This window comes from Idiotropiscis lumnitzeri, chromosome 9 (genome assembly GCF_059441095.1).
Source record: "Idiotropiscis lumnitzeri isolate Australia: NSW breed Sydney's pygmy pipehorse chromosome 9, RoL_Ilum_1.0, whole genome shotgun sequence".
In the NCBI taxonomy this organism is placed as follows: Eukaryota; Metazoa; Chordata; class Actinopteri; order Syngnathiformes; family Syngnathidae; genus Idiotropiscis; species Idiotropiscis lumnitzeri.
In genome coordinates, this window is record NC_142399.1 from 19,591,502 (window position 1) to 19,615,263 (window position 23,762).

At 47.9% G+C, this 23,762-nt stretch overlaps 1 protein-coding gene across 1 annotated transcript in view; it reads left to right on the plus strand.

Moving 5' to 3' along the window:
• Nucleotides 1-23,762, plus strand: part of prkg2l (protein kinase cGMP-dependent 2, like) — a 72,601-nt gene that overhangs the window by 25,638 nt on the left and 23,201 nt on the right. The window contains exons 13-14 of the mRNA XM_088304596.1: nt 6,368-6,504; nt 7,012-7,101. Coding sequence (XP_088160722.1) covers nt 6,368-6,504; nt 7,012-7,101 — 227 coding nt within the window. The remainder of the gene's footprint in view (nt 1-6,367; nt 6,505-7,011; nt 7,102-23,762) is intronic.

Below are 23,762 nucleotides of genomic sequence, written 5' to 3' on the forward strand. Positions count from 1 at the left end.
AACACCTCCTAAATTACAAGATAGCAAAAACTGGAGTGTCACAATTTCTAGGCTAATAGGTAACAGCTCAATGTCCCTACTGCAGAGCTGCTCCTTACTAGTGATGTGCCCAGGGTTACACCAGCTATCATTCACAAACACAGCCAGTCCTCCCCCTTTCTTCTTAGCACTCTCCAGCGTGCTGTCCACACGTAGGATTTGGAAGCCGTCCAATTCTATGACGGCATCCAGCGTTAGCTCTGTGAGCCAGAACTCCGTGAACTTCAGCAGACTAGACTCCCGATAGTCCCTCTCATGCCGGGTTAGACCCGTAAGCTCATCCATCTTATTGTGAAGGGATCGAACATTCCCCATAATAACAGACCGGAGGACGGGGGTGGTATCCTCTCCTCCTGGCGTTTAGCCCCCGCATGACAGCTGATCGCGGCTGTAATCAATGGATCCGTACCTCTGAGTTACGTCTCAGGACACAGTCGCGCAAAAGATAGCCAGCAGCAGCAAAACTACCACAAGTTGGAGATCCCTTGCTGCAATGAGTTGAAATGAATGTTTGCTGCTAATGTTATACATTAACGGCTACATTACGCCGCCGCCTCTGTGTGATCTATATCTTTGCTGCTGTAACACTGCAAATTTCCCCATTGTGGGACTATTAAAGGACATCTTTATCTCATCTTAAATAAATGAGGTAAAACAAGGTAAAAACAAACAAAAAAGGCTCAACGGTGAGCCGGAGCTGCTGAATCGAACTGCCACTCATGCAGCTCCGGAAGTGTAAATGTGATCCCGGTGACGGTGTACGTCACCCCCTCTGCTAACAGTGATACAGCCTGTGACATCTTGACGGGAGCTGTGAGCAGGCTACAAACACAGCGCCCATATGCCCTGCTCCTTCCCCCTCTCTGCCCTAATTCACACAATATGTCACGTCAAGTCAAGTCAATTTTATTCGTATAGCCCTTAATCACAGACAGTCTCAAAGGGCTTTACACAACCACAATCGACATCCACTGATCTTAACCCCCAGGAGGGCAAGGAAAAACTCAAAACCCCATTGGGGGAAAAGTGAGAAACCTTGAGAAGGGACCACAGATGGGGGAAATCCCCCTACCAGGATGACCAGGCTGCTTTGGATGCCAAGTGGGCAACATTTGACACATACAATGTTAGATGAGATAATGTGAGAGTCAATCAAATGAAGTGCTGCAGGAAGATGACTTCAGTGGAGTGGGTCCTCATCCAAGGCCGTAATCTCCATTGCAGCATATCCGAGGATGAGCGTTCAATCTTGTACCGGTCAGTTGGTGCAAATTTAGAACAGCCACTTCCAAGTGAATCACCATCACCTAATTCCCAAGCCGAGGAATTGGGAACAGAAAAAAAAGAACAGAAATAGTAAACAGGCCAACACGTAGTTCAACGAAATGCTGAAATATAAGGAAATCAGAAGAGGCGCTGCATGAAGACGACTTCGGCAGAGCAGGTCCCTCCCCGGTTGGTCAGTGCCGTAATCTTCAAAGCAGGTCACCATCACCTATTTCCCAAGCAGGGGAAGAGGGGGCAGAAAAGAGAATAAGCGGCAGTAAACAGGCCAACAAATAATTAAATTAGACGCTAAAGTATATAAATAAATTGATCAAACGTCGTGCTGCAGGAAGACGACATCACTGGAACAGGTGCATGCCCAGTTGGTCAATGCCTTAAACTTCCTAGTGGGTCACCGTCACCTAATCCCCCAGCCGGGGGAAAAGGGGGAAGAAAAGAGAAAAAAGCGTCAGTAAACAGGCCAACAAATAGTTCAACTAAATGCACAAGAGTATAAATGCGTCATTAGTAGTGTTTTGAACATTTCTACTGAGGTGGCGCCTCTAATACCTGAGGGTAGTGCATTCCAAAGCATTGGTGCCCGAATAGAGAACGCTCTAGATTCTAGAGTCTAGAACCTGCGGACTTCTTTTTGGCTCGCGGGATCACTAAAAGACCAGCATTTTGTGAGCGAAGGTTTCGGGACGGAACATATGGTACCACGAGGTCAACGAGATAGGAAGGTGCTAAGCCGTGCAATATTTTATAGGTAAGTAGCAGAACTTTAAAATCACATCTCAAGTGGACCGGAAGCCAATGCAAATTGGATAGTATCGGGGTAATATGATCAAACTTTCTCGTCCTAGTCAAGAGTCTAGCTGCTGCATTTTGAACTAACTGCAGACTTTTAATACTAGACATCGGGAGACTTGTGAGCAAAATGTTACAATAGTCGAGGCGAGACGTAACAAACACATGGATTAAGATTTCTGCGTCACAAGTTGATAGAATTGGGCGAATTTTAGCAATGTTACGCAGATGAAAAAACGCAGTTCTAGTAACATTTTTAATGTGCATTTGAAACGACATAGTTGCGTCAAATATAACACCGAGATTTTTTGTTGAATCCTTTTGGGCAATATTACATTTATCGATACTCAGAGTGGTGTCTTTGAAAAGGTACCTGCCACACCAGAGACAATAACATACTAGACCTTTTTTATGCCAACACCAAGGAGGCATAAACATCACTGTCCCTCCGCCTGTTGGGCAAAGCTAATCACAACCGGGAGGCTCTCCAGCCGGCGTACAAACCTCTGGTCCGCAGGCAACAGTTGTGACGCGCACAGTTCAGAGATGGTCTGGAGAGGCCGAAGAGGCCTTGAAGGATGGTTTGAGCTCAACTGTGTGGGAAGTATTCAGCGAAGCCCACGGGGAGGATATTAATAGTCTGATGACATTGTTACAGACTATTAATTTCTGCATGGAGAACACCATCCCCACCAGGACAGTAAGGTGTTTCTCCAACAACAAAAACCCTGGATACACACACCGGACATTAAAGCTCTCCTGAAGCAGAAGAAGAGGGCTTTTGTGTCAGGTAATAAGGAGGAGCACACGATAGTGCAAGGGAAAGGTTCCTACAGGAAGAGGGTGGAGGAACAGCTGCGACAGAATAATGCCAGGGGTGTCTGGAGGGGCCTGAAGATCATCTCAGGCCACCGACAACCTAAAACCCAGACGGCGGTGGGGGGACCGGCACTGGGCAAATGAGTTGAACTCATTTTTCAATCTGTTCAATCAGATGCCTGCCCCTGCTCAGTCTCTCCTGCTGCAGCCCCCATCAACCCTTCCTACTGTGAACGACACCCCCTCCCCTCAGCCTCCCGCTCCCAGCCTAATCAGACAGTCACCACTCCCTCATGCTCAGCTTTGTTCCTCACAACATCTCAGGTGAAGAACCAGCTGAGTAAGATGAAGGCAAGAAAGGCAGCGGGACAAGATAGCATTAGCTCCCAGCTTCTCAAATCCTGCACAGAGCAGCTGTGTGGAATCATCCAGCACATGTTCAACCTGAGCCTGAAGCTGGGCAGAGTCCCCCCGCTGTGGAAAACATTTTGCCTGGTCCCGGTGCCAAAGATCCTCCATCTGACAGAGCTCAACAGTTTCAGACCAGTGGCACTGATGTCTCATCTGATGAAGACACTGGAAAGATTGGTCCTCATCCACCTGCGCCCCCTGTTGAGCTCCTCAATGGACGCACTCCAGTTCGCATACCAGCCTGTCATCAGTGTGGATGATGCCATCTACCTCCTCCACACTTCACTCTCCCACCTGGAGAAGGCCAGGAGCACTGTGACAATCATGTTCAAGTTCTCCAGCGCCTTCAGCACTATCCGGCCCACACTATCAGGAGACAAGCTGGAGTGGGCGGGAGTGGCTCACCATGTCATTAGATGGATCCATGACTACCTCACAAACTGGCCACAGTATGTGAGGACACACGTCTGTGTCTGACAGCCTACAGTACGGGGGGGCCGCAGGGAACTGTTCTGGCTTCCTTCCCTTTTCACCCTCTACACCTCGGACTGCTATTTTAACATCCCTACTTGTGACCTGTAGAAGTTCTCCGGTGATTGCGATTGTTGGTCTCATCACAAATGGAGACGAGAACTCATTCAAAGTTTTGTGGATTGGTGTCAACAGAACCGCCTCCAGATCAACGCTGGTCAATCAAAAGAGATGGCGGTGAACTTCTGCAGGCGTCGACCCTCTCCTCCTGCACTAGTGAATATTCAGGGAACAGATGTTGGTAGAGTCTCAACGTACAAGTACCTGGGTGTTCATCTGAACAGTAAACGGGAATGGAGCGACAACACAAATGCTCTCTATAGGAAGGGTCAAAGCAGACTCTTCCTACTTGGGAGGCTGAGGTCCTTTGAGGTTCAGTATTTTTCATTCCAGCATTTTTATTTATTTCTCCTCTGTACTACGGTCAGACCATAGTAGTGTTTCCTAACACTTGTATATGTTGAGGGATTTAAGTGTATATACATGGGGATTTGTGTATATACGTATAGACTGTGTATTCGGATAGGTTTGCTTTTCTGAATGTTTGCTGCTAATGTTATACATTAACGGCTACATTACACCGCCATCTCTGTGCTGCTGTAACAATGCAAATTTCCCTATTGTAGTACTATTAAAAACCATCTTTATTTCATTGTTATATTTTTAGTTGTTAGTTGTGTAACTCACAGAGTGTAATTTTGACATTTAGATGGTGTCGAAAGTTGGTGCTATTTGAGAGTTGATCACATAATTTTAGGCAGCCATGGCTTAGGAGGCAGAGTGTGTCATTCTGTAACCAGAGGGTCAACTTTTTGACTCCTGCTCAGTCTGTAGTTGTGTCTTTAGCAAGAGAATTCACCCAACTTACCTTTTGTGCCACTCACACTGATGCGCAGATCTTTGTGACTGTTTGGTAGTGGTTGGAGGGGACGTCGGTGCAGACTGGCTGACATGCTCCCATCAGCCTGCCCCAGAGTGACTCCGGATACATATGTAGTATACCACCACCAGAATGAACTGAATGTGTGAGCGCATGAATGATATATCCGTTGTAGAATGTTTCGGAGTGTCCAGCAAAGTGCTACATAAAAGCATTATTAGTAGTAGTATTATTAGATGCCAGACAGAGATGCAATTGAAATTTTGCTATTTATTTATGGCCATATTCCCCCATTCCTGCAAAAGTCCTCTTTGAATGATTGGGATTTATGGACTTTTCATCTATGCATATTCTCCGGTCCAGACGTCTGACACGCCCACTGTACAGAGATTGTAAATTAAGTTGAGAATGAATGTGGAAACATTGAGGAGAAACCAAAGTCACTGTTGGTGTAGTGATACATTCGCCTGATTTGTGTGCGGGCAGCGTGGGATCGGTTCCCACTCGGTGACGGTGTCTATGTCTGCCCTGTGACTGGCTGGCGACCAGTTCAGGGTGTAGTGCACCTTTCGCCTGTGGTCACCTGGGATAGGCTCAAACACCCTCCTGTACAGGGTCGTACAGGATAAGTGGTGGGGATAATGACATGACAGGACATCTAAGAGGTGTGAGCCATTGCTGAGGCTACATGGGAATCCTGGAATGAATAATTTTCCTCAGACATGTAAATGTCATTTTAGTAAATCTATAAAAAAGATAAAGCACACTTTACATAATCTACACAGTAACTTTGAAGGACAGCATACTATTTTATTATGTTTGAAAAAAATATGATAAAATTAATTTAATTCAACGGGTCATTGCCTTGCATCCATTTTACTTAGTAAATTGATATGAACGGCAGTGTTTTCAGCAGTACTCGTCATCGTTTGTGTTTTCATCAATCGATGTCTCCGGCGAAATGACCCGTGAGCCACGTGAACCACTCGGAGTGTCACTCGACAGGTGCTTTTTTTTGTTTGTTCGACGAACAAAGCCTCATTGTTGTTTGACACTCAACAACTCGATCGCAGATGACTTGCGTGGATGTCAAAGCTTTTTTGTCAAAAAGCAATCCTCTAGGGTTGTTTTACTTTGTCCTACGGCTACTACAACTTCGATGCTCTCACGTTACTCTACCATGCGACTCCACCACGCCCACTTCGACAACTTCTCATTCTCTTCTTCTTCAACATGATCCTTGCGTGGTTAATAGCTGATCTTGTACTCGCTGCCACCTGCTAGCTTTTTTTTTTTTTAAATAACATTGTCTCAACCCTTATCCTTCAGTCAGAAGCTGCGTGAGACCCTCCTGTACGCTGCCCCGCTAAAAAAACGTTGTAGGACATATAAATACAAAATAAATGATTTAAATTGATGGCACGATCTGCGATGCGGAAAAGCAGAAGGTCCATAGAAATATATAAGCTTTAATACACATACTATGATTTCTCGTGGCTTGTTTCTGTCACATTTGCTTACTGTAATTATCTTCCTATGGATGTACTGTACAGATTTTACTATTATGTTGTGAGTTAATAGTGTTCTTTGACCCTGACTACTATGTCTCAGGTGAAGCTCAAAGACGAGGACACTACATTTGCTCTGAAATGCATTAAGAAGAAGCATGTTGTAGACACCAGACAGCAGGAGCATATTTACTCAGAGAAGAACATTCTTCAGCAAGCCAACTCGTCATTTATTATCAGGTGACTCCCTTTCCCAACAGTTTTTTTATTTTTTTTCCAACTTTGAAAAAGGGACATAATATGTTCCGTGCTGTGTATATAGCATACAAGTTCTCTTGAGCACAGTTACTCTCGTACAACTGAAAAGGAGCGTAGTAGGCCCATTAGAATGGAAAGAAATGCTCCAAGCAGAGGTGAATATGTGCGCCATAGGCTGGCTTCTCTATGGAGTTGCTAAGGAGTGTGCTGCAGAATGCTGCTCTCTCTGGGATCCCACCACTGCGCGGATATTTATCTTGACTATGACTTTATAGAACAAAAGCCTTGTGCAGTGCAAGCAGTCTTTCAGAAAGATAAGTTCAGCCAAAATGTGAGGTTTACCTTTTAACTTTTCCCACATTCCGCTCACTCAGTTTTTATTTTTTGTTGTTGCATCCAGGTCAGTAATGTAATACTAAAATTGAACTGATAGACAGATAATTTCAAACAATCAATTTCAAATAATAACCTCATTATGGTTCTTTTTAGGTTTTTTCGAACATTCCGCGACAATAAACATGTCTACATGTTGTTGGAGGTGTGTCTTGGAGGAGAGCTGTGGACCATGCTGCGTGACATGTGAGTCTGAGTACTATGCATTTTTCAATCCAAGACACTTCTATGTAAAGACAGTTTCATATAGCTGGACAAGTCACATTCAGGTTGACTACCTCTTCACCAAAGCAATTTTGCATAGAATCTCTGTGCGTGTGAAAAAAACAAAGGGTGCTGAGTTTGAACGTTAAGGGCTCTATTTTCGTCTACAACGGGTCGGCAACCCGCAGCTCTGGAGACGCATGCGGCTCTTTCATCCCTCCGCTGCGAATCCCTGTGACCATGGAAAATGAATAACGAGTATTTAATTAAAAAGTATTTTATTTTAGTTTGTTAGCTTTTAAAATGCAATTTGAAATTTGAATATTGTGGTGATAATAAATAAATCAATAAATATTAAAAATAAATAAAATGGGTTACATTTTTCATTGTTGATAATATGCCTCACAACCGCCCTACGTGTGACACCACTGGCGGGCAATTTCTTTTCGAGCCTAGGTAGGTCAACTATGAATAAATCAAAGAATAGAAAAGTGTCTGATGAAAACAGAACATTTAATGTTACGTGGGCCGAGTCGTTTGCCTTCACTGCTGACAAGACCGGTTTACCAGTATGCTAAATATGCAATGAGAAACTAGCGAAGAACAAAAAGTCAAATGTCTCAAGACATTTCAACAATAAACACACAGCCTTTGCTAAAAAATATGGATGGAGACTGGAGAAAAGAAGCTGTTTCGGAACTGATGCAAGAAGCTGAGCGGAGCAAAAATTATTTTACGAACTGGAAGTCTGCAAATTCAACGGCATATGCTAGTTTTGTGGCCGCTCAGGAAATCGTCAGGCACGGGAAGCCGTTCACAGATTTATTCAAGTAATATACAAAGCAGTTAAAAAAAATGTTAAATGCTGTGTTTTCTGCATTTTTTGGGTTTGCGGCTCTCTGCAGATTTTTTTCCTGTGAAAAATGGGTCTAAATGGCTCTCTTAAGTTGTTCCAGTTGCCGACCTCTCGTCTACAACAATCTCAGATGGTGCAAAAATTCCGGCCGAACCTGATTTCTGCGCATATGCAAGTTTGCTAATTTGAAAGTAATGTGTCAGCTGAGACCTCGACTAAGTCTTACCACAAGGTGGACTGCTGGTCTAACGCCATTTTGGTGAATTTGATCAGGGCGCAGGCAGACATATTCCTACCGTTGCAAATATATTTAAGTTGCCAGTGGTTATTTCTGTATTTCAGTATACACCGTCACACAATTCTCACTTCTCTTAGAGTTTCACGATCGTGACCAAGGGTGCACGCACTTGTTCTTCTATAGTTTGAAGCATACATTGAAACACATACAATCACACTCACAACTGACGAGACACTTTCTGGAAGTCCAAACGTTGGTGTAATTTAATTTAAATGAGGCCCTTACATGTATTTCAGAGATCAGGTGACTAAAGATGTTAATATTTTATCAAAGGGCATGTTTTCCGTCATTTAGGAAAGGACAATGTCCATATTTATACAAATTGTAGTTTGACTTGAATATGCGTAACATGAGTTGTGTGCTAAAATAAAAGTTACAAACTAGGGCTGATTTTATTTGCTCACAAATTTCTATTCAATGATTTGTTCTATTTTGAGGTTTCGGATAGGTGTGATACTGATTTGGCCCCCGTGTGCATGTCTAATGTTGAAACTTATATATGGCAGCCGTCTTACCATTGGTATTGACAGCTAATGGTTTTTATTCGCTGAAAAAAATGTCTTACACATGGACACAAATAAATCCAAGCATGCGGATTTTGCGGGAAAACGTGGTCTCTTACTACTGCAGCACGCAACAATTCAGTGACAGTTTGAACAAGCTATGACGGAACAAGCTGCACAGTGTCAGCTCAACACGAAGCATTAAAATTTCTGCCGTCACCTGCCTTTAAACACGTCACATACTGTACTTATTCAAAATATGTTTGTCATATGTAATATTGTACATTATACAAAAATAACAGTAGAAATTAGCAGCCACAAGTCCGCAAATGGCTACAGTTCTCATCTGCTACCTAATATGTATCACCATTTCATAGTTTTACTCTTTCAGAAATGTGCTCAAAACACCACCCATGATTACATTATTAAAGGATGCATAGTCCGAACTACCAACAGTACGAGAACTTACAGCACTTTTCCGCGCCTGCAACACGCAGCACATAAGCGACAGTTACTGGAAGATATGACGCAATGAGCTGCACAGTCTCCTGACTTCCGGGTTCAGAGGAATTGAGTGTACCTACATCTTTGCGGTACCAGTAAAAAAAAAAAAAAAAAAAAAGTAAGCAGCCAAGAATGTTCAATACCGCAAACATACGTGATAACAATTCTCACTGCACTTTAGTACGGTACTATTATGAGGAGAATTTGAAAACACGGACGTGAAAGAAGTAAACGTTCATTGAGCTGACAAGTAAAGGCGCCAATGCAACAATCCGCCGTCGGACAGTCCCTACACGCCGTATACGCCATCTGTTGGCTGTGGCGAGCAACGTCAAAAAGTTGGGGGCGTCTGGAGGGCGTGTTCATCTGAATCAACATGTAAAAATGTAAATATAACTGTTCCATATTTTCCGGATTATAAGCCGCTACTTTTTCCCTACATTTTGAACCATTCAGCTAATACAACGGTGCGGCTTTTCTGGGGACTTTTCTTTCACCGGTAGGGCGCTCTATAGTTCAGAAATACGCTAAATAAATATTTTTTTTTTCTTCTGTTCTGTTTTAAATAGCAAAGTTGTTGACGTGTTAAAAGGCACTGTTTTAACTATCTTTTTTATGCACCTTTTTGTGCATTCACAGTAGAAAATTGTTCTGTACATGCAGTAAACAACAAATTTCTTTCATCATAGAAAACTGCAGCTTATAGCTTGGTGCGGCTTATATATTTTTATTTTTTTTCTCGGAAAGAGTTGCTGCAGCTTATATGCAGGTGTGCCTTATAGTCCGGAGAATACAGTTTTACATGGGCAAGGCCGCTACAGCTAGAATTCTTGTTTCGAACACTATATTTGACACTCGTGTCCACATTCCTTGTTCAGCAGGGTTGGATTCCTTTGAGGAGATCTCTAGTCATCTTTGGAGGCTGTGGTTTGCCACCTTTAGCCATCCGGCTCACCATATGACGCAGTCCCTCCTCAGTTCTTTAAGGAGGATTCTCCCAAATATTGTCTGTGGTGTAGTCCCGCAACATTTTGAACATGCTGTTGTGCAACCCCTGATGTGCTGTCAAATTTTAGACCGATTTCCAGATTGCCTGTTATTTCGAAAATTTTGGAAAAAGTGATGCACATGCAGTTATGATCTTTCTTGGATGAACATAATGTAATGGAGGTTTTCCAATCAGGTTTCAAAATGCATATCTTAGAGTCATCCCTGCAACGGGTTTTAATGATATCCACCTGGCAAATGACACTGGAGACTATCCATGTCTTGTCTCGTTAGCTGTAACTGCAGCGTTTGACATGGTGGAGCAGCGTGTTCTTCTAGCTCGTTTACAGCACCAGTTGGGCATTACTGGTACCACTCTACAGTAGTTTAGATCCTATTTGGCTGACAGGACCTTTTTTGTTTGCCTAGGTTGCTCTAAGTCCCACTCTGCCCCTCATATGGTGTATCACTAGGTTCTGTTTTCTTGCTGTTTTTGTTGTACTTGTTGCCCTTAGATTCCATCGTAAAAAAACATGGATTTTCCTTCCATTGCTATGCAGATGACAGTCAGATCTATGTCCCGCTGAGCAAAAATGACCCTCTCTTTTTGAGACCATGTCTGTCCTGTCTAGAGGAAATAAAATCTGGATGTCACTTAATTTCTTGATTTTAACGAAAAGAAGACAGAGGTTATGGTGTTCGATCCCAGTGGCCCTCCGACTTTCAACCCTGTTGTCCTTGGCCCCCTGGCATTTTATCCAAAGCCAACAGTCTCGAACTTGGGTTTTAAATTAGACAGTGATTTTAAATTAGATCTGCAAATCAGTGTTGTTGTTCCATCCAGCTTCTTTCATCTTAGGCAACTGGCTAAAGTGAAGCCCTTTCTTCTCTGCAGCACTGTGAAAAAGATGATCCATGCCTTCATTACATGTATGCTAGATTAACAGCCAGTCCTACCTCAAGCGCCTCCAACTGGTCCTAAATGCTGCTGCTCCTCTTTTAACTGAAGCTCAGGAGATGGATCACATAACCCCAATCTTGGACTCTCTTAACTGGCTCCCAGTAAACTTTAGAGTTCGCTTCAAGATACTTTTGTTCATCTTCAACTCTTTAACTGGCTTCGCCCAAGTGTACCTCTCCGAGCTCCTCAACCCCTATGCACGTGCCAGCTGCCTCAGGCCTGCGGACCAAATGATGCTGGAGGTGTGGAGGACTAGGCGGAGCCTCAGGGGGATCGTGCCTTTACTGTTGCTGGTTCTTCTCTATGGAATGAGCTTCTATTAAATATTAGGCAAGGCCCCTCTTTGTCCATTTTTAAAAGTCATTTGAAGACTTCTTCTCTTTAGCGTTTGGCTCAACATGAGACTGTGGCTTTTCTGCTGTTCTTCTGGTATCTATTGCATGTGTTTGTGTTTTAATTTGTGTTCTAATTTCCTGCTAATTTATATTACACCAGATGGAAAGCGCTTTGTTACAGCTCCAGCTGTTGTGAAATTCACTATATGAATAAAGTTGTTTCATATTTTTGGATGCGACCGCCAACTCTTATAAGACCTAGCACATCAACGAAAGGCTCTAGGTAGGTCTTTGATAGGATTAGTTGAAAGTGCCAAGAGGTTTATCAGCATACACGTCCTACAGCACAGCCCTGATGATGACCCGCTTCACATGACTTGTCTGTGATGCTGCATGCCCTTTAGAGCACAGATGTCATCTTCTACCTACAACACTGTTCTCACTAGAGCTACTTCAGAAGCTGTGAGATGTGGATACCGACAGGCCAAACCTGTGTCTTCATTTGGGTTGATGAGCTCCAACGCACATGGATCTTGTGAAGCCTCTATGCTTTGATAGAGAGAAGATGGACCACTGAACCAGGTTGTGTGTGAGACCTGGGCAGCGTATCGACAGGATTTTTGTCTGTTGCCATATATTTGCATTATTGTACATTGGAATACGATCTAATCAGTTTAACACAGTTTCTTACCTATACTTACTGTAGAACCTCCGTGCTTCATTGTGTATGTACCCAACCTTTCTATCTGTGCAATAGCTTGAGGCATCAATCTGGAGGTGAAGCTCGGCGGCGATGAGGTCAGCCAGTTCCATAGTTAGAAAGGCAGCGTGCACCTCGAGCCAAGTACTGTATGTTCAGGCTTTGCTTTCCCCATGACAAAACCTAAATGCTTTCTATCTTAATAAGTCACCCAAAAGTAAGCGACTGCGTCAATTGCCTTTGTTGAGGCGTCAGTAAATATATAGAGCAGGGGTCTCAAACTAAATTTACCTGGGGGCCACTAGAGGCAGACTCTGGGTGAGGCTGGGCCGCATCAGGTTTTCCGCAAGAAAAAAAAAAAAAAAATCTAATCTTCTCAAATGTCTTTATTTTTATTTTTTAACACAAAATAAGATTTAAAAATAAATAAGGAATTAATAAGAAAATAAATAAGGAATTAATAAGAAAATTAATCAGTAATAAATAATAATAATAATAATAATTATGAGTTAAATATCTGTATTAACAGTTCTTTAATCTTCTTCTGAACATGAATTGTCCTGAACATGAGTGGAACATTCATCAATCAAAGCCCTACTAAAACATCGAAAAAAAATTACAATCCTACCCTCGTTTTAAAGCTGAAGATGTGCCCAACAATAATCCGCGGTTCAATTTTATCCACTGTGACCAGGTAATCCTACATTTTATAATTAGTCCCGTCTGTGCTAGTGCTGATGCAAAGCTCCGTCAGACTGCACATCCTGTTCGCGCAAGGGTCTCCTGTCAATCAAATCAAAATCTTGTCAAATAGCAGAGATCCTAAGCATAAACCATAGTTCTGGGATGAGTAGGCCTACTTCTGTAGTTATAAAGCTTTAATTACACTGTAATTAAAGCTGTATAACTACAGACTGGCACTTAACACTGTAAATATCAAATTCGCGGGCCGCACGAACATTAAACTTTCATAATAAGGCAGGGGCCGCAAACGATCATCCCGCGGGCCGCAAATGGCCCGCGGGCCGCGAGTTTGAGACCCCTGATATAGAGCTTTCTTCTCTTCACTTTTGAGGGGGAGACTTCTGTGTATGGCCTTTGAATTTGCATTGCACAGAGCTTCGATGGAGCGTTGCCAAGATGTCCACCGCGCCCTCATCGCTGTTGGTAATAGAACATGGTCGTTGTTGCATTGGGTAAGTTCTTTGAGGATGTGCTTCCCTTGGATGGTGACCGGAGCCACAAACCCAAGCGGGTCATAAATGCTGTTCACAACGCGCAAGACTACCCCGTCGTGTAAAAGGCCTTGCTTCAATAAAAACTTTGAAGGTGAATGTTTCTGAGCCCTTGGCTGTGCTGCACTGGAGTGGTATCAGACTTGAGATCTAAGTCCTTAAGGTTACTGGCGGATGAAAAGTCTTCCATTAACTCTTAACTCTTGTGCAGCCTCAGATTGGACTGTTGATAAGGATTTGAGTCGGTCATCTACATAAAGGTTAAGAGTGATAAACTGTTTCACCTCTGTGTCAATAGTCGGTCCATTTTCAACAGAAATTCTGAGACAGCAGATGGCAACTGCTGTACTTGCACTGTACCCAAAAACATGCATTCATGTGATGCTCAATAACATCTTTAGATGGGTCATTGTCGCGGAACCGGAATAATCTGAGAAATCCCTGTCTTGTTCCCGCAATCGGAAACAGTGAAACATTTGTTCAATGTCTGCTGCCACTGTTATGGCAAGGTATTGTTGAGAACAGGCCCCGTCAAGAGGACATGGTCAACAGCGACTCTGTCATGTTGGGCGTTTGAATCAAAAACAAATCGGATATTGTCAGCTTTTTTGGGTGGTACACCCCAAAGAGAGCGAGGTCCCACCTTTCATCATCGGCGTTGCAATCTTAGCATGCCAATTTTCAAAGATTTTCTCCATGAAGAAAGTGCAGGGTTTGTCAGAAGATTTTACTTGACGTCTTGGCGCATGTTGTTCGGGAGAAGAGCCCGTGTGAGTTGAAGGGGAAAGGAACTACCCAGCTGTTACTACCATCGTTTTTTTTGTTGTTTTTTTTATGCCCTGCTTTATTATTTTCATGAAATTGAGGTTATTTAAAGAAGGGGGCGGTTTATTGTCCTCGCTCGTCACTTGGCCATGCTGAGTTTTGTCTGGGATCTTGGGAAGAATTTGTGCCCAGTATGAGAGGGTTTAAATGCAGTTGGATCTCCATGCTCAGGCGCAGTTGTGTTCACTCTGATCCACTTATTGGCGCTCCCCAAACAAATGTTGCCAACGATCACCCTGCCGAGCTCTAGTTTCTGCGAGTAGGGGATGTTGAAGGGACCATTTACATACTTTCGGATCTTGTGTAGGTTGATGATGTCCCAGGCCCAGCCAAAGCATTTTTAAGTACTTCTTCTATGATTTGTGTTATATCGCTTAATGGAGATGTTAATATCTGAACTTTAACATCTTCACCCACATACGCCGTAACTGCCAGTCTCTGAGAGTCTCCTTTATCAGTCTCGGCAGCTTGTAGCCTCGTGATAGGCCGGTTGGGCTTATCGCTAGCGGCGTTGTACTTAAACTTCTGGAGTTTCTCCGCCATTGTCACGGTTCGCCTTCCGGCGAGGAGGAGGTGGACCCAAAAGGCGAGGAGGCAGAGAGGTGAGTAGCGTGAAGGGAATTTATTGAAGGGATCGAACATGGACAAACAACGGGGCAGGATACAAAACAACCAGGGCAAAGTGAACACGACTAACTGGGACAAGGATAAAGGGCATGAACGAGAGCGGGGGCGTGAGCGAGAGCGGAACGAGAATCAGAGCAGGAACGAGAATCAGAGCAGGAACGAGAACATGAACGTGCACAAAACGTGGTCGTGGCAGTACGTAATTTGCGGTATTGACCCGACACTGGGTTGAGAGCATGGAAGGCATAAGTAGTCCGGTAATCAGGGGAGCAGATGGGGAGCAGGTGTGTGATCATTGATGAGGAGCAGGTGCGTGGCTGGTGAGGGCAAGGTGCTGAGGGGAAACGCCCCTGCTCGGCTGATCAAAACAAACAGGACAAGGCACATGGCAGGAAGGAGGAGAGAAAATAACAACAAAAACAATAACAAAAACCGCATACATACGAAAACAATAACAACAGGCTGTCATGCCCCACGCGGATCATGACAGTACCCCCCCCTCAAGGGACGGATTCCAGACGTCCCAAAAACAAATAAACAAAAGGAACCCCATGTCCAAAAACGCGGGTGGGTGGAAGGGGTCGGGAGGTGGGACCACCACCCCGATACGAGGCCGGTCTGGCGGATGTCCGGGAGGCCAGACCAGCGAGTCCTTTCGTGGTCCTTCGGGCGGCCGTCCGGGTGGCCAGCCCTGCAAGAACCGCAGTGGCCATTCCGGCGGGCGTGCAGGTGGCCAGACCAATAAGTCCAGTCGTGGCCCTTCAGGCGGGCGTCCGGGGAGACCCGAACGCCGCATGGCGTTGGCTGACGGGGCTGAGACGAGAAGCGGCGGGGGAACCCCGGGAGCAGCAGAGGCAGGAGCTTGGAGGGGTGACGACCCAGATGCAGCCGGGACCGACACGCGGAGCGGCGGCGAGTCGTTGAGTGTCGCCGAGGCCGGAACGTGGGGCGGCGGCTGGTCGTCGAGCGCCGCCGAGTCAGGAACGTGGAGCGGCGGCTGGTCGACGAGCCCCGCCGAGACGGGAACGTGGAGCGGCGGCTGGTCGTCGAGCGTCGCCGAGACCGGAACGTGGGGCGGTGGCTGGTCGTCGAACCCCGCCGAGTCAGGAACGTGGAGCAGCGGCTGGTCGTCGAACACCGCCGAGACCGGAACGTGGAGCGGCGGCTGGTCGTCGAGCCCCGCCGAGACCGGAACGTGGGGCGGCGGCTGGTCGTCGAGCCCCGCTGAGACAGGAACGTGGCGCGGCGGCCGGTTGTCGAACGTCGCCGAGACAGGAACGTGGAGCGGCGGCTGTTCGTCGAGCGTCGCCGAGACAGGAACGTGGAGCGTCGGTTGGTCGTCGAGCCCGGCCGAGTCAGGAACGTGAAGCGGCGGCTGGTCGTCGAACCCCGCCGAGTCAGGAACGTGAAGCGGCGGCTGGTCGTCGAACCCCGCCGAGACAGGAGCGTGGGGCGTCGGCTGGTCGTCGAACCCCGCCGCGTCAGGAACGTGGAGCGGCGGCTGGTCGTCGAACACCGCCGAGACCGGAACGTGGGGCGGCGGCCCATCGTTGAACCCCGCCGACACAGGAACGCGGAGCGACGGCTGGTCGTCGATCCCTGCCGAGACAAGAACATGGAGCGGCGGTGGGTTGTCGTCCACCGCCGAGGCAGGAACCAGGAGCGGCCGCGGGCCGTCGAGCGCCGCCGGGGCCAAGGCGAGCAGTGGCGACGGGTCGTCGGATGCTGCCGCGGCCAGAGCGGGGCGCGGTGGTGAGTCCTCGTGCGCCGCCGAGACTGAGGCGTGACGCGGCGGCGGACCGTCGTCCATCGCGGGCACCGGAACCGGGAGCGGCGGCTGGTCGTCGACCCCTGCCGAGACAAGACTGTGGAGCGGCGGTGGGTCGCCGTCCACCGCCGAGGCAGAAACCAGGAGCGGCCGTGGGTCGTCGAGCGCTGCCGGAGCCAAGGCGAGCAGTGGCGACGGGTCGTCGGATGCTGCCGAGGCCAGAGCGGAGCGCGGTGGTGAGTCCTCGTGCGCCGCCGAGACTGAGGCGTGACGCGGCGGCGGACCGTCGTCCATCGCGGGCACCGGAACCGGGAGCGGCGGCTGGTCGTCGACCCCTGCCGAGACAAGACTGTGGAGCGGCGGTGGGTCACCGTCCACCGCCGAGGCAGAAACCAGGAGCGACCGTGGGTCGTCGAGCGCTGCCGGAGCCAAGGCGAGCAGTGGCGACGGGTCGTCGGATGCTGCCGAGGCCAGAGCGGGGTGCGATGGTGGGTCGTCGTGCGTCGCCGAGGCTGAGGCGTGACGCGGCGGCGGACCGTCGTCCATCGCAGGCACCGGGACCGGGAGCGGCGGCGCTTCATCAGGCGCCGCTGGGACCGATACAGCAGGCGACTGCTCATCGTCCACCACGGGTGCAGGGACCGGGAGTGACGGCTGCGGGCCGTGTTCTGCCAAAACGTGAGCTTGGGGCTGAGGCAAGGCGTGCCCCACCGGAACATGGGCTTGGGACGGACGCACAACGTGCTCCGCCGGAACGTGAGCTTGGGACGGACGCGCAGCGTGCTCCGCCTGAACGTGAACCTGGGTCGGAAGCAGGGTGTGCTCCCCATGAACGTGGACTTGGGACGGACGCACAACGTGCTCCGCCTGAACGTGAGCTTGGGACGGACGCACAGCGTGCTCCGCCTGAACGTGAGCTTGGGACGGACGCACAGCGTGCTCCGCCTGAACGTGAACTAGGGACGGACGCCGGACGGGCTCCGCGCGAACGTGAACTTGGGTCGGAGGCAGGATGTGCTCCGCCTGAACGTGAACTTGGTTCTGGCGCACCCCGTGCTCCGCTGGCTCGAGAACTTGGGGCGGACGCACAGCGTGCTCCGCTGGATCGGGAGCTGGGATCACCATTGGGACCCCGGGACGGGGCTCAGCAGCTGGCGGGGAGCCGGGACTGGGCTCAGCAGCTGGCGGGGAGCCGGGACTGGGCTCAGCAGCTGGCGGGGAGCCGGGACAGGGCTCAGCAGCTGGCGGGGAGCCGGGACTGGGCTCAGCAGCTGGCGGGGAGCCGGGACAGGGCTCAGCAGCTGGCGGGGAGCCGGGACAGGGCTCAGCAGCTGGCGGGGAGCCGGAACGGGACTCGGCCGCCTTTGAGGAGTCGGCACGGGACTCTGGAGGCTGCGGCTCGCATGGAGGCGGCGGGGTCCGTGCAGCGGGAGCTGCATTGGTCACTGCTGCAGGCGTGGAGGTGACAGCGGGCCGGGCGCAGCAGTCGATCCGGGCACAGCCGAACCTGGGGCCCTGATCCCTATCAGCCTGCCGCCATAGGGAATCAGGGGAACGGGGAACACGAGGGACCGTGACTACTGGTGCTGGTGATCGTGAGCCGTGAGACGCAAGGGGGACGTGACAAGGCGTGGGGACCGACGGTGGACGAGGTGCGCGGCGTGAATGTGGCTTACGTGACTTGGGGCGTGAGGCGCGCGAGGTAGAGTGAGAGGTGGTCTCGAAGAACTCGAACGAAAAGGAGGAATTGCTCGGAGGAAGGAAGGGAACTGGTCCTAACTGAGCCCGGGTTGCGCTGGGCATCTAACAGGGCGTAGATGTACTCGGCATCGTCCTCGTGATCCGAGTCAACCAAAATGTGCGGGGCATAGTGCTCGGAATCATTGACGGGGTCGGCAATTAGCAGGAAGTCAGTGGGTGAGGTAGCATGGAGCTCAAAATCGTGGTCGTGACCCGAGTCGACCCCATAGTGCTCAAAACATTCCGTTAACTCATAATAAAAAAATGCGTGAGGAGGTGAGTCGGCCTTGCGGTCAAAATTGTCGTCATAATCGGGATCTATGATAAGGTGGGGAGGAATGACGGGTAAGAAGTCGAGGGCGTTACCGTAAAACGAAGGCGAGGTAAGGGGCTGGTCGGCAGGCTGATGAGGGCGGTTGTCTGTGCGGCGGTGTCCGTGACGCCGCCGCGAGCTCCTCGCTGGGTCCTTCTTTCTTGGTCGGGTCATTCTGTCACGGTTCGCCTTCCGGCAAGGAGGAGGTGGACCCAAAAGGCGAGGAGGCAGAGAGGTGAGTAGCGTGAAGGGAATTTATTGAAGGGATCGAACATGGACAAACAACGGGGCAGGATACAAAACAACCAGGGCAAAGTGAACACGACTAACTGGGACAAGGATAAAGGGCATGAACGAGAGCGGGGGCGTGAGCGAGAGCGGAACGAGAATCAGAGCAGGAACGAGAATCAGAGCAGGAACGAGAACATGAACGTGCACAAAACGTGGTCGTGGCAGTACGTAATTTGCGGTATTGACCCGACACTGGGTTGAGAGCATGGAAGGCATAAGTAGTCCGGTAATCAGGGGAGCAGATGGGGAGCAGGTGTGTGATCGTTGATGAGGGGCAGGTGCGTGGCTGGTGAGGGCAAGGTGCTGAGGGGAAACGCCCCTGCTCGGCTGATCAAAACAAACAGGACAAGGCACATGGCAGGAAGGCGGAGAGAAAATAACAACAAAAACAATAACAAAAACCGCATACATACGAAAACAATAACAACAGGCTGTCATGCCCCACGCGGATCATGACAGCCATGGGTAGAAAAATTAGTCACGATGTCCGATCCTTTCAAGTCTAAAGTCGTTAAAACACAAATGTGGGGATCAAAGAAACAAAGAAAATGTTGATTTGAAGCGTGAAAGGCCAGAAAGTCTGCAGGAGCACTGATACACACGTCCTTAAACCATCCTAGCTCCAATTTTGCTAGTTTTTACCCAAAAACTCTCTTCTGTTGTCAGATCTGATGCATTTGACCTTCCTATAAGAGGCTGTATCCCCCAGGAATTTTTCTGTCGCTTGCACTACGGCACTCTAGTGTGCTATGTAATACACAACTGACAACTGACTCAGGGTCAGTTGTCTGTGTGGATCATGTCGAGTGCATTTTTAGCTCTCGCATCAGGTTCTCTACTTCTAGTTTGGATAAACTTTCCTTGAGTGCACACATCACATTGTAATGTTGCTTTGTCAAGTTTACCCTTAATAACCATTCCATCAACAACTTCTTGCAACTTTTGAATATTGTCAAAATTGCAGTGATCCATGATCGCATGTCATATCATTGTCACCATTCACAGTATATAAATAATACAACCTGTTCTGTTTCTGAATGTGGAGTTGTGTTTTCGCCTAATGGTATAGAACATCATGTCCTCTCAAAGATGACTGTTGTACCACTGGATGTAGCTGCCTGCACAGAGATGAAATGTATAGCGCCTACCTCAGCATTACTTTGTGCCATTACCCGTTGTTGTCCATCAGGCACACCTCCGTGTCTCCTGTGTGTTCTGCTACTCCATTGCATCTAGTGCCATCAGCCAATTACACGCAGTGTATCTCGACCTCAAAACTGTCATCGAACGCTTTGAACTTCTTCAGATCACTTATGATGTGTGAAGTGGCGCCCGTGTCAACCATCAGACCTGTTTTGTCCATACTGCGCACCCACCGCCTGTATACATGTATCATTGTCATTTATGTGGAATGCGTAATCCTTGTCATCTTTAACTTTTCTTGCGTTTTCCGACCATTGTTTACACCTGCAGTTTGAGTCGCGTTGTGTGGCCTTCTTGCACAAATTGCACCACTGCTTACGTTGACACTCTCTAGATTTATGTCCTTTTTGTCCACATTTAAAACACTCACTAGTTCCATAGTTTTGTCTTGCAGTCAGCAAAAGTAATTGCGACATCACTTTGAGTTACGAGGACATTGAATATTGGCATTAGGAGTGTTTCCTTACACTAGATACGTTTATACTGTGTATATTTGCATGCTTTTTATGAATGTCTGCTGCTAATGTTATACATTAACGGCTACATTACGCCGCCGACTCTGTGTGATCTATATCTTTGCTGCTGTAACACTTCAAATTTCCCCATTGTGGGACTAATAAAGGACATCTTTATCTTTATCTTTATCTTTATCTTTAATATTTGAAAAAAGATTCGGCCAGTCCTTTTTATACCATTGACATGAGCAATCCGTCAATGTCTCACTGGCATTTCGAAGTGCTATGATGGTGGTCACCGCCTGTATGATATATCCAGTGACGCTCACTGTTAAGACTTCTGGAGCGATGTCAACGCAGTGTAGAGGATAACAATGTGCGGTCTGCCAGCGCCCGCATAATAGTTCAATATTTGCAGTGCCTTTCGTCCATCATCTACTGCCTCACGCATCACCGGCGATAAAATTTTGTCATCCAATAATTGTCTCAGTTCTGCATATGCTTTGGCATTTTTCTCTGCATTTTATCATCCTCATTATCTGCTACATTTTAAGCAGGATTGTACAAAATCACGTCTTTGAGCCCTTGTAGTCTCAAGTGACCCAAAAACTTCCCACAGTTCGTAGTTTTTAGACTCATTGAGTTAACCATTGGTTTACTCGCAGTTATGCTCACCAGACTTGCAGTACGTTGCGGCTTCTTTCTGGTCTTGCTTCAGTCGGATACTGGGCTCATACTGGGCCCAGATACTGTTGTTTGATCCAGCTTCTTTCATCTTGGGCAGTTGGCTAAAGTGAAATAGTAATCCATGCCTATTGTATATGTGTTAATGTGTTTTAATTTGTGTTCTAATTACCCGTTAATATATATTACACCATATGGAAAGCAATTTGTTACAGCTCCAACTGTTGTGAAATGTGCTGTATAAATAAAGTTGTATAGTATTGTATTGTATTGTCCAACCTGTTGGCGGAGTGGTACCATGCAGCAGTAGTATCTATTTTCGAGATCTACAAACCAAAATTGCTCCATTGACAGAGGAATAACTACACACAACCTGTGTCCTCTGACAATGAGGAAGAAGTGCTTACTTTAAAACAAAGCGACAAAGAATCAAAGAAACATTGTTATGTAAAAAACATATATTCAACACAGTAGCAACAGATTTCAGAGCGTATCTTTAACATCAACCTGCTGCAGTATGTTGTAGTTTGAACCATAAGCATTTCTTGCAGTCTGTATGATAATCGTTGCAAAATGACGCACCTGGCTGTGTCAAAATAAGCAAGGCCGGGCAGAGTTCCATCTGCTTTGGCGGCATTTAACTCCAGGTTCCGGCGCCGCGCGAGTGGCTGCCTGTTTACAGCAGCGTGGCTCACTATTGAGCCTTTTTCGTGTGTTTTTACCCTTTACCCTTTTTTATTTTATTTTTACCTCACCTCAGCAATGGACATCCAACTTGCGGTGGTTTTACTGCTGTTGGGGGCTGTTTTTTGCGCGATCGTGTCCGGAGACGAAACTCGGAGCTACGGATCGATCGTGTACACAAGAGATCAGCTGTTAGCACTCCGTGCTAACCCCGCATGGGCTCCCGGAGCGAGACCCGATATCCCCCGCGAGCTGAGGAGGAAGAGACGGGGATGTCGTGCGGGGGCTAAACGCAAGGAGGAGACGATATCAGCCCGTCCCCCCGTCCGTTATTATGGGGAATGTTCGATCCCTCTCTAACAAAATGGACGAGCTAACAGCGCTAACCCGGCACGAGAGGATTGTCCGGGAGGCTAGCTTGCTGGTGTTCACGGAGTCGTGGCTAACAGAGCTAACGCCGGACGCCGTCGTGGAATTGGACGGCTTCCAAATACTACGCGCGGACAGGACACTGGAGAGCGGTAAGAGAAAAGGGGGAGGGCTGGCTGTGTTTGTTAATGATAGATGGTGTAACCCTGGGCACATAACTGTTAAGGATCAACTCTGCAGTCTGGACATTGAGATGATAGCTGTTAGCATGCGTCCGGTCTATTTACCGCGAGAGTTCAGTCATGTGATCGCGGTGGCGGCGTACGTGCCACCCTCCGCTAACGGTGAGACAGCCTGTGATGTACTGAATGCAGCTGTGAGCAGGCTACAAACACAGCACCCAAATGCCTTGCTCCTTATCTCTGGTGACTTCAATCATGCTTCTCCTTCCTCCTCTCTGCCTTCATTCACACAATATGTAACCTGCCACACCAGAGACAATAAAATATTGGACCTCTTCTATGCCAACACCAAGGAGGCGTACACGTCACTGCCCCTCCCCCCGCTGGGCAAAGTTGACCACAACTTGGTTGCTCTCCTGCCTGTGTACAAACCTCTCGTCCGCAGGCAGCCAGCTGTGACACGCACAGTTCAGCGATGGTCCGGAGAAGCCGAGGAGGTCTTGAAGGACTGTTTCAACACAACTGTGTGGGAGGTATTCAGCGAAGCTCACGGTGAGGACATTAATGGTCTAACAGACATAGTTACAGACTATATTAACTTCTGCATGGAGAACACCATTCCCACCAGGACTGTAAGATGTTTCTCCAACAACAAACCCTGGATCACACCGGACATTAAAGCTCTCCTGAAGGAGAAAAAGAGGGCTTTTGTTTCAGGCGACAAGGACGAGCTGAAGAGAGTGCAGAGTCAGCTGAGAAGGAGGATCCGAGAGGGGAAAAAGTCCTACAGGATGCGGATGGAAGAACAACTGCAGCGGAACAATGCCAGGGATGTCTGGAGGGGCCTGAAGACCATCTCAGGCCACGGACAACCAGGTAAGACCCAGAAGGGGGGGGGGGGCTTCAGTGGGCAAATGAGTTGAACCTATTTTTCAATAGGTTTGATCAAATGTCTGACCCCGCTCAGGCTTCCCTGATGCAGCCCCCACCCACCCCTCCTGCCACTGCGAACAAGACCCTCTCTCCCCCTCTCTCGCCCCTCTCTCTCTCCACAGGTTCCAGTTCCCAGCCTCATCAGACAACCACCACTTCCTCCTGCTCAGCTTTGTTCCTCACAACATCT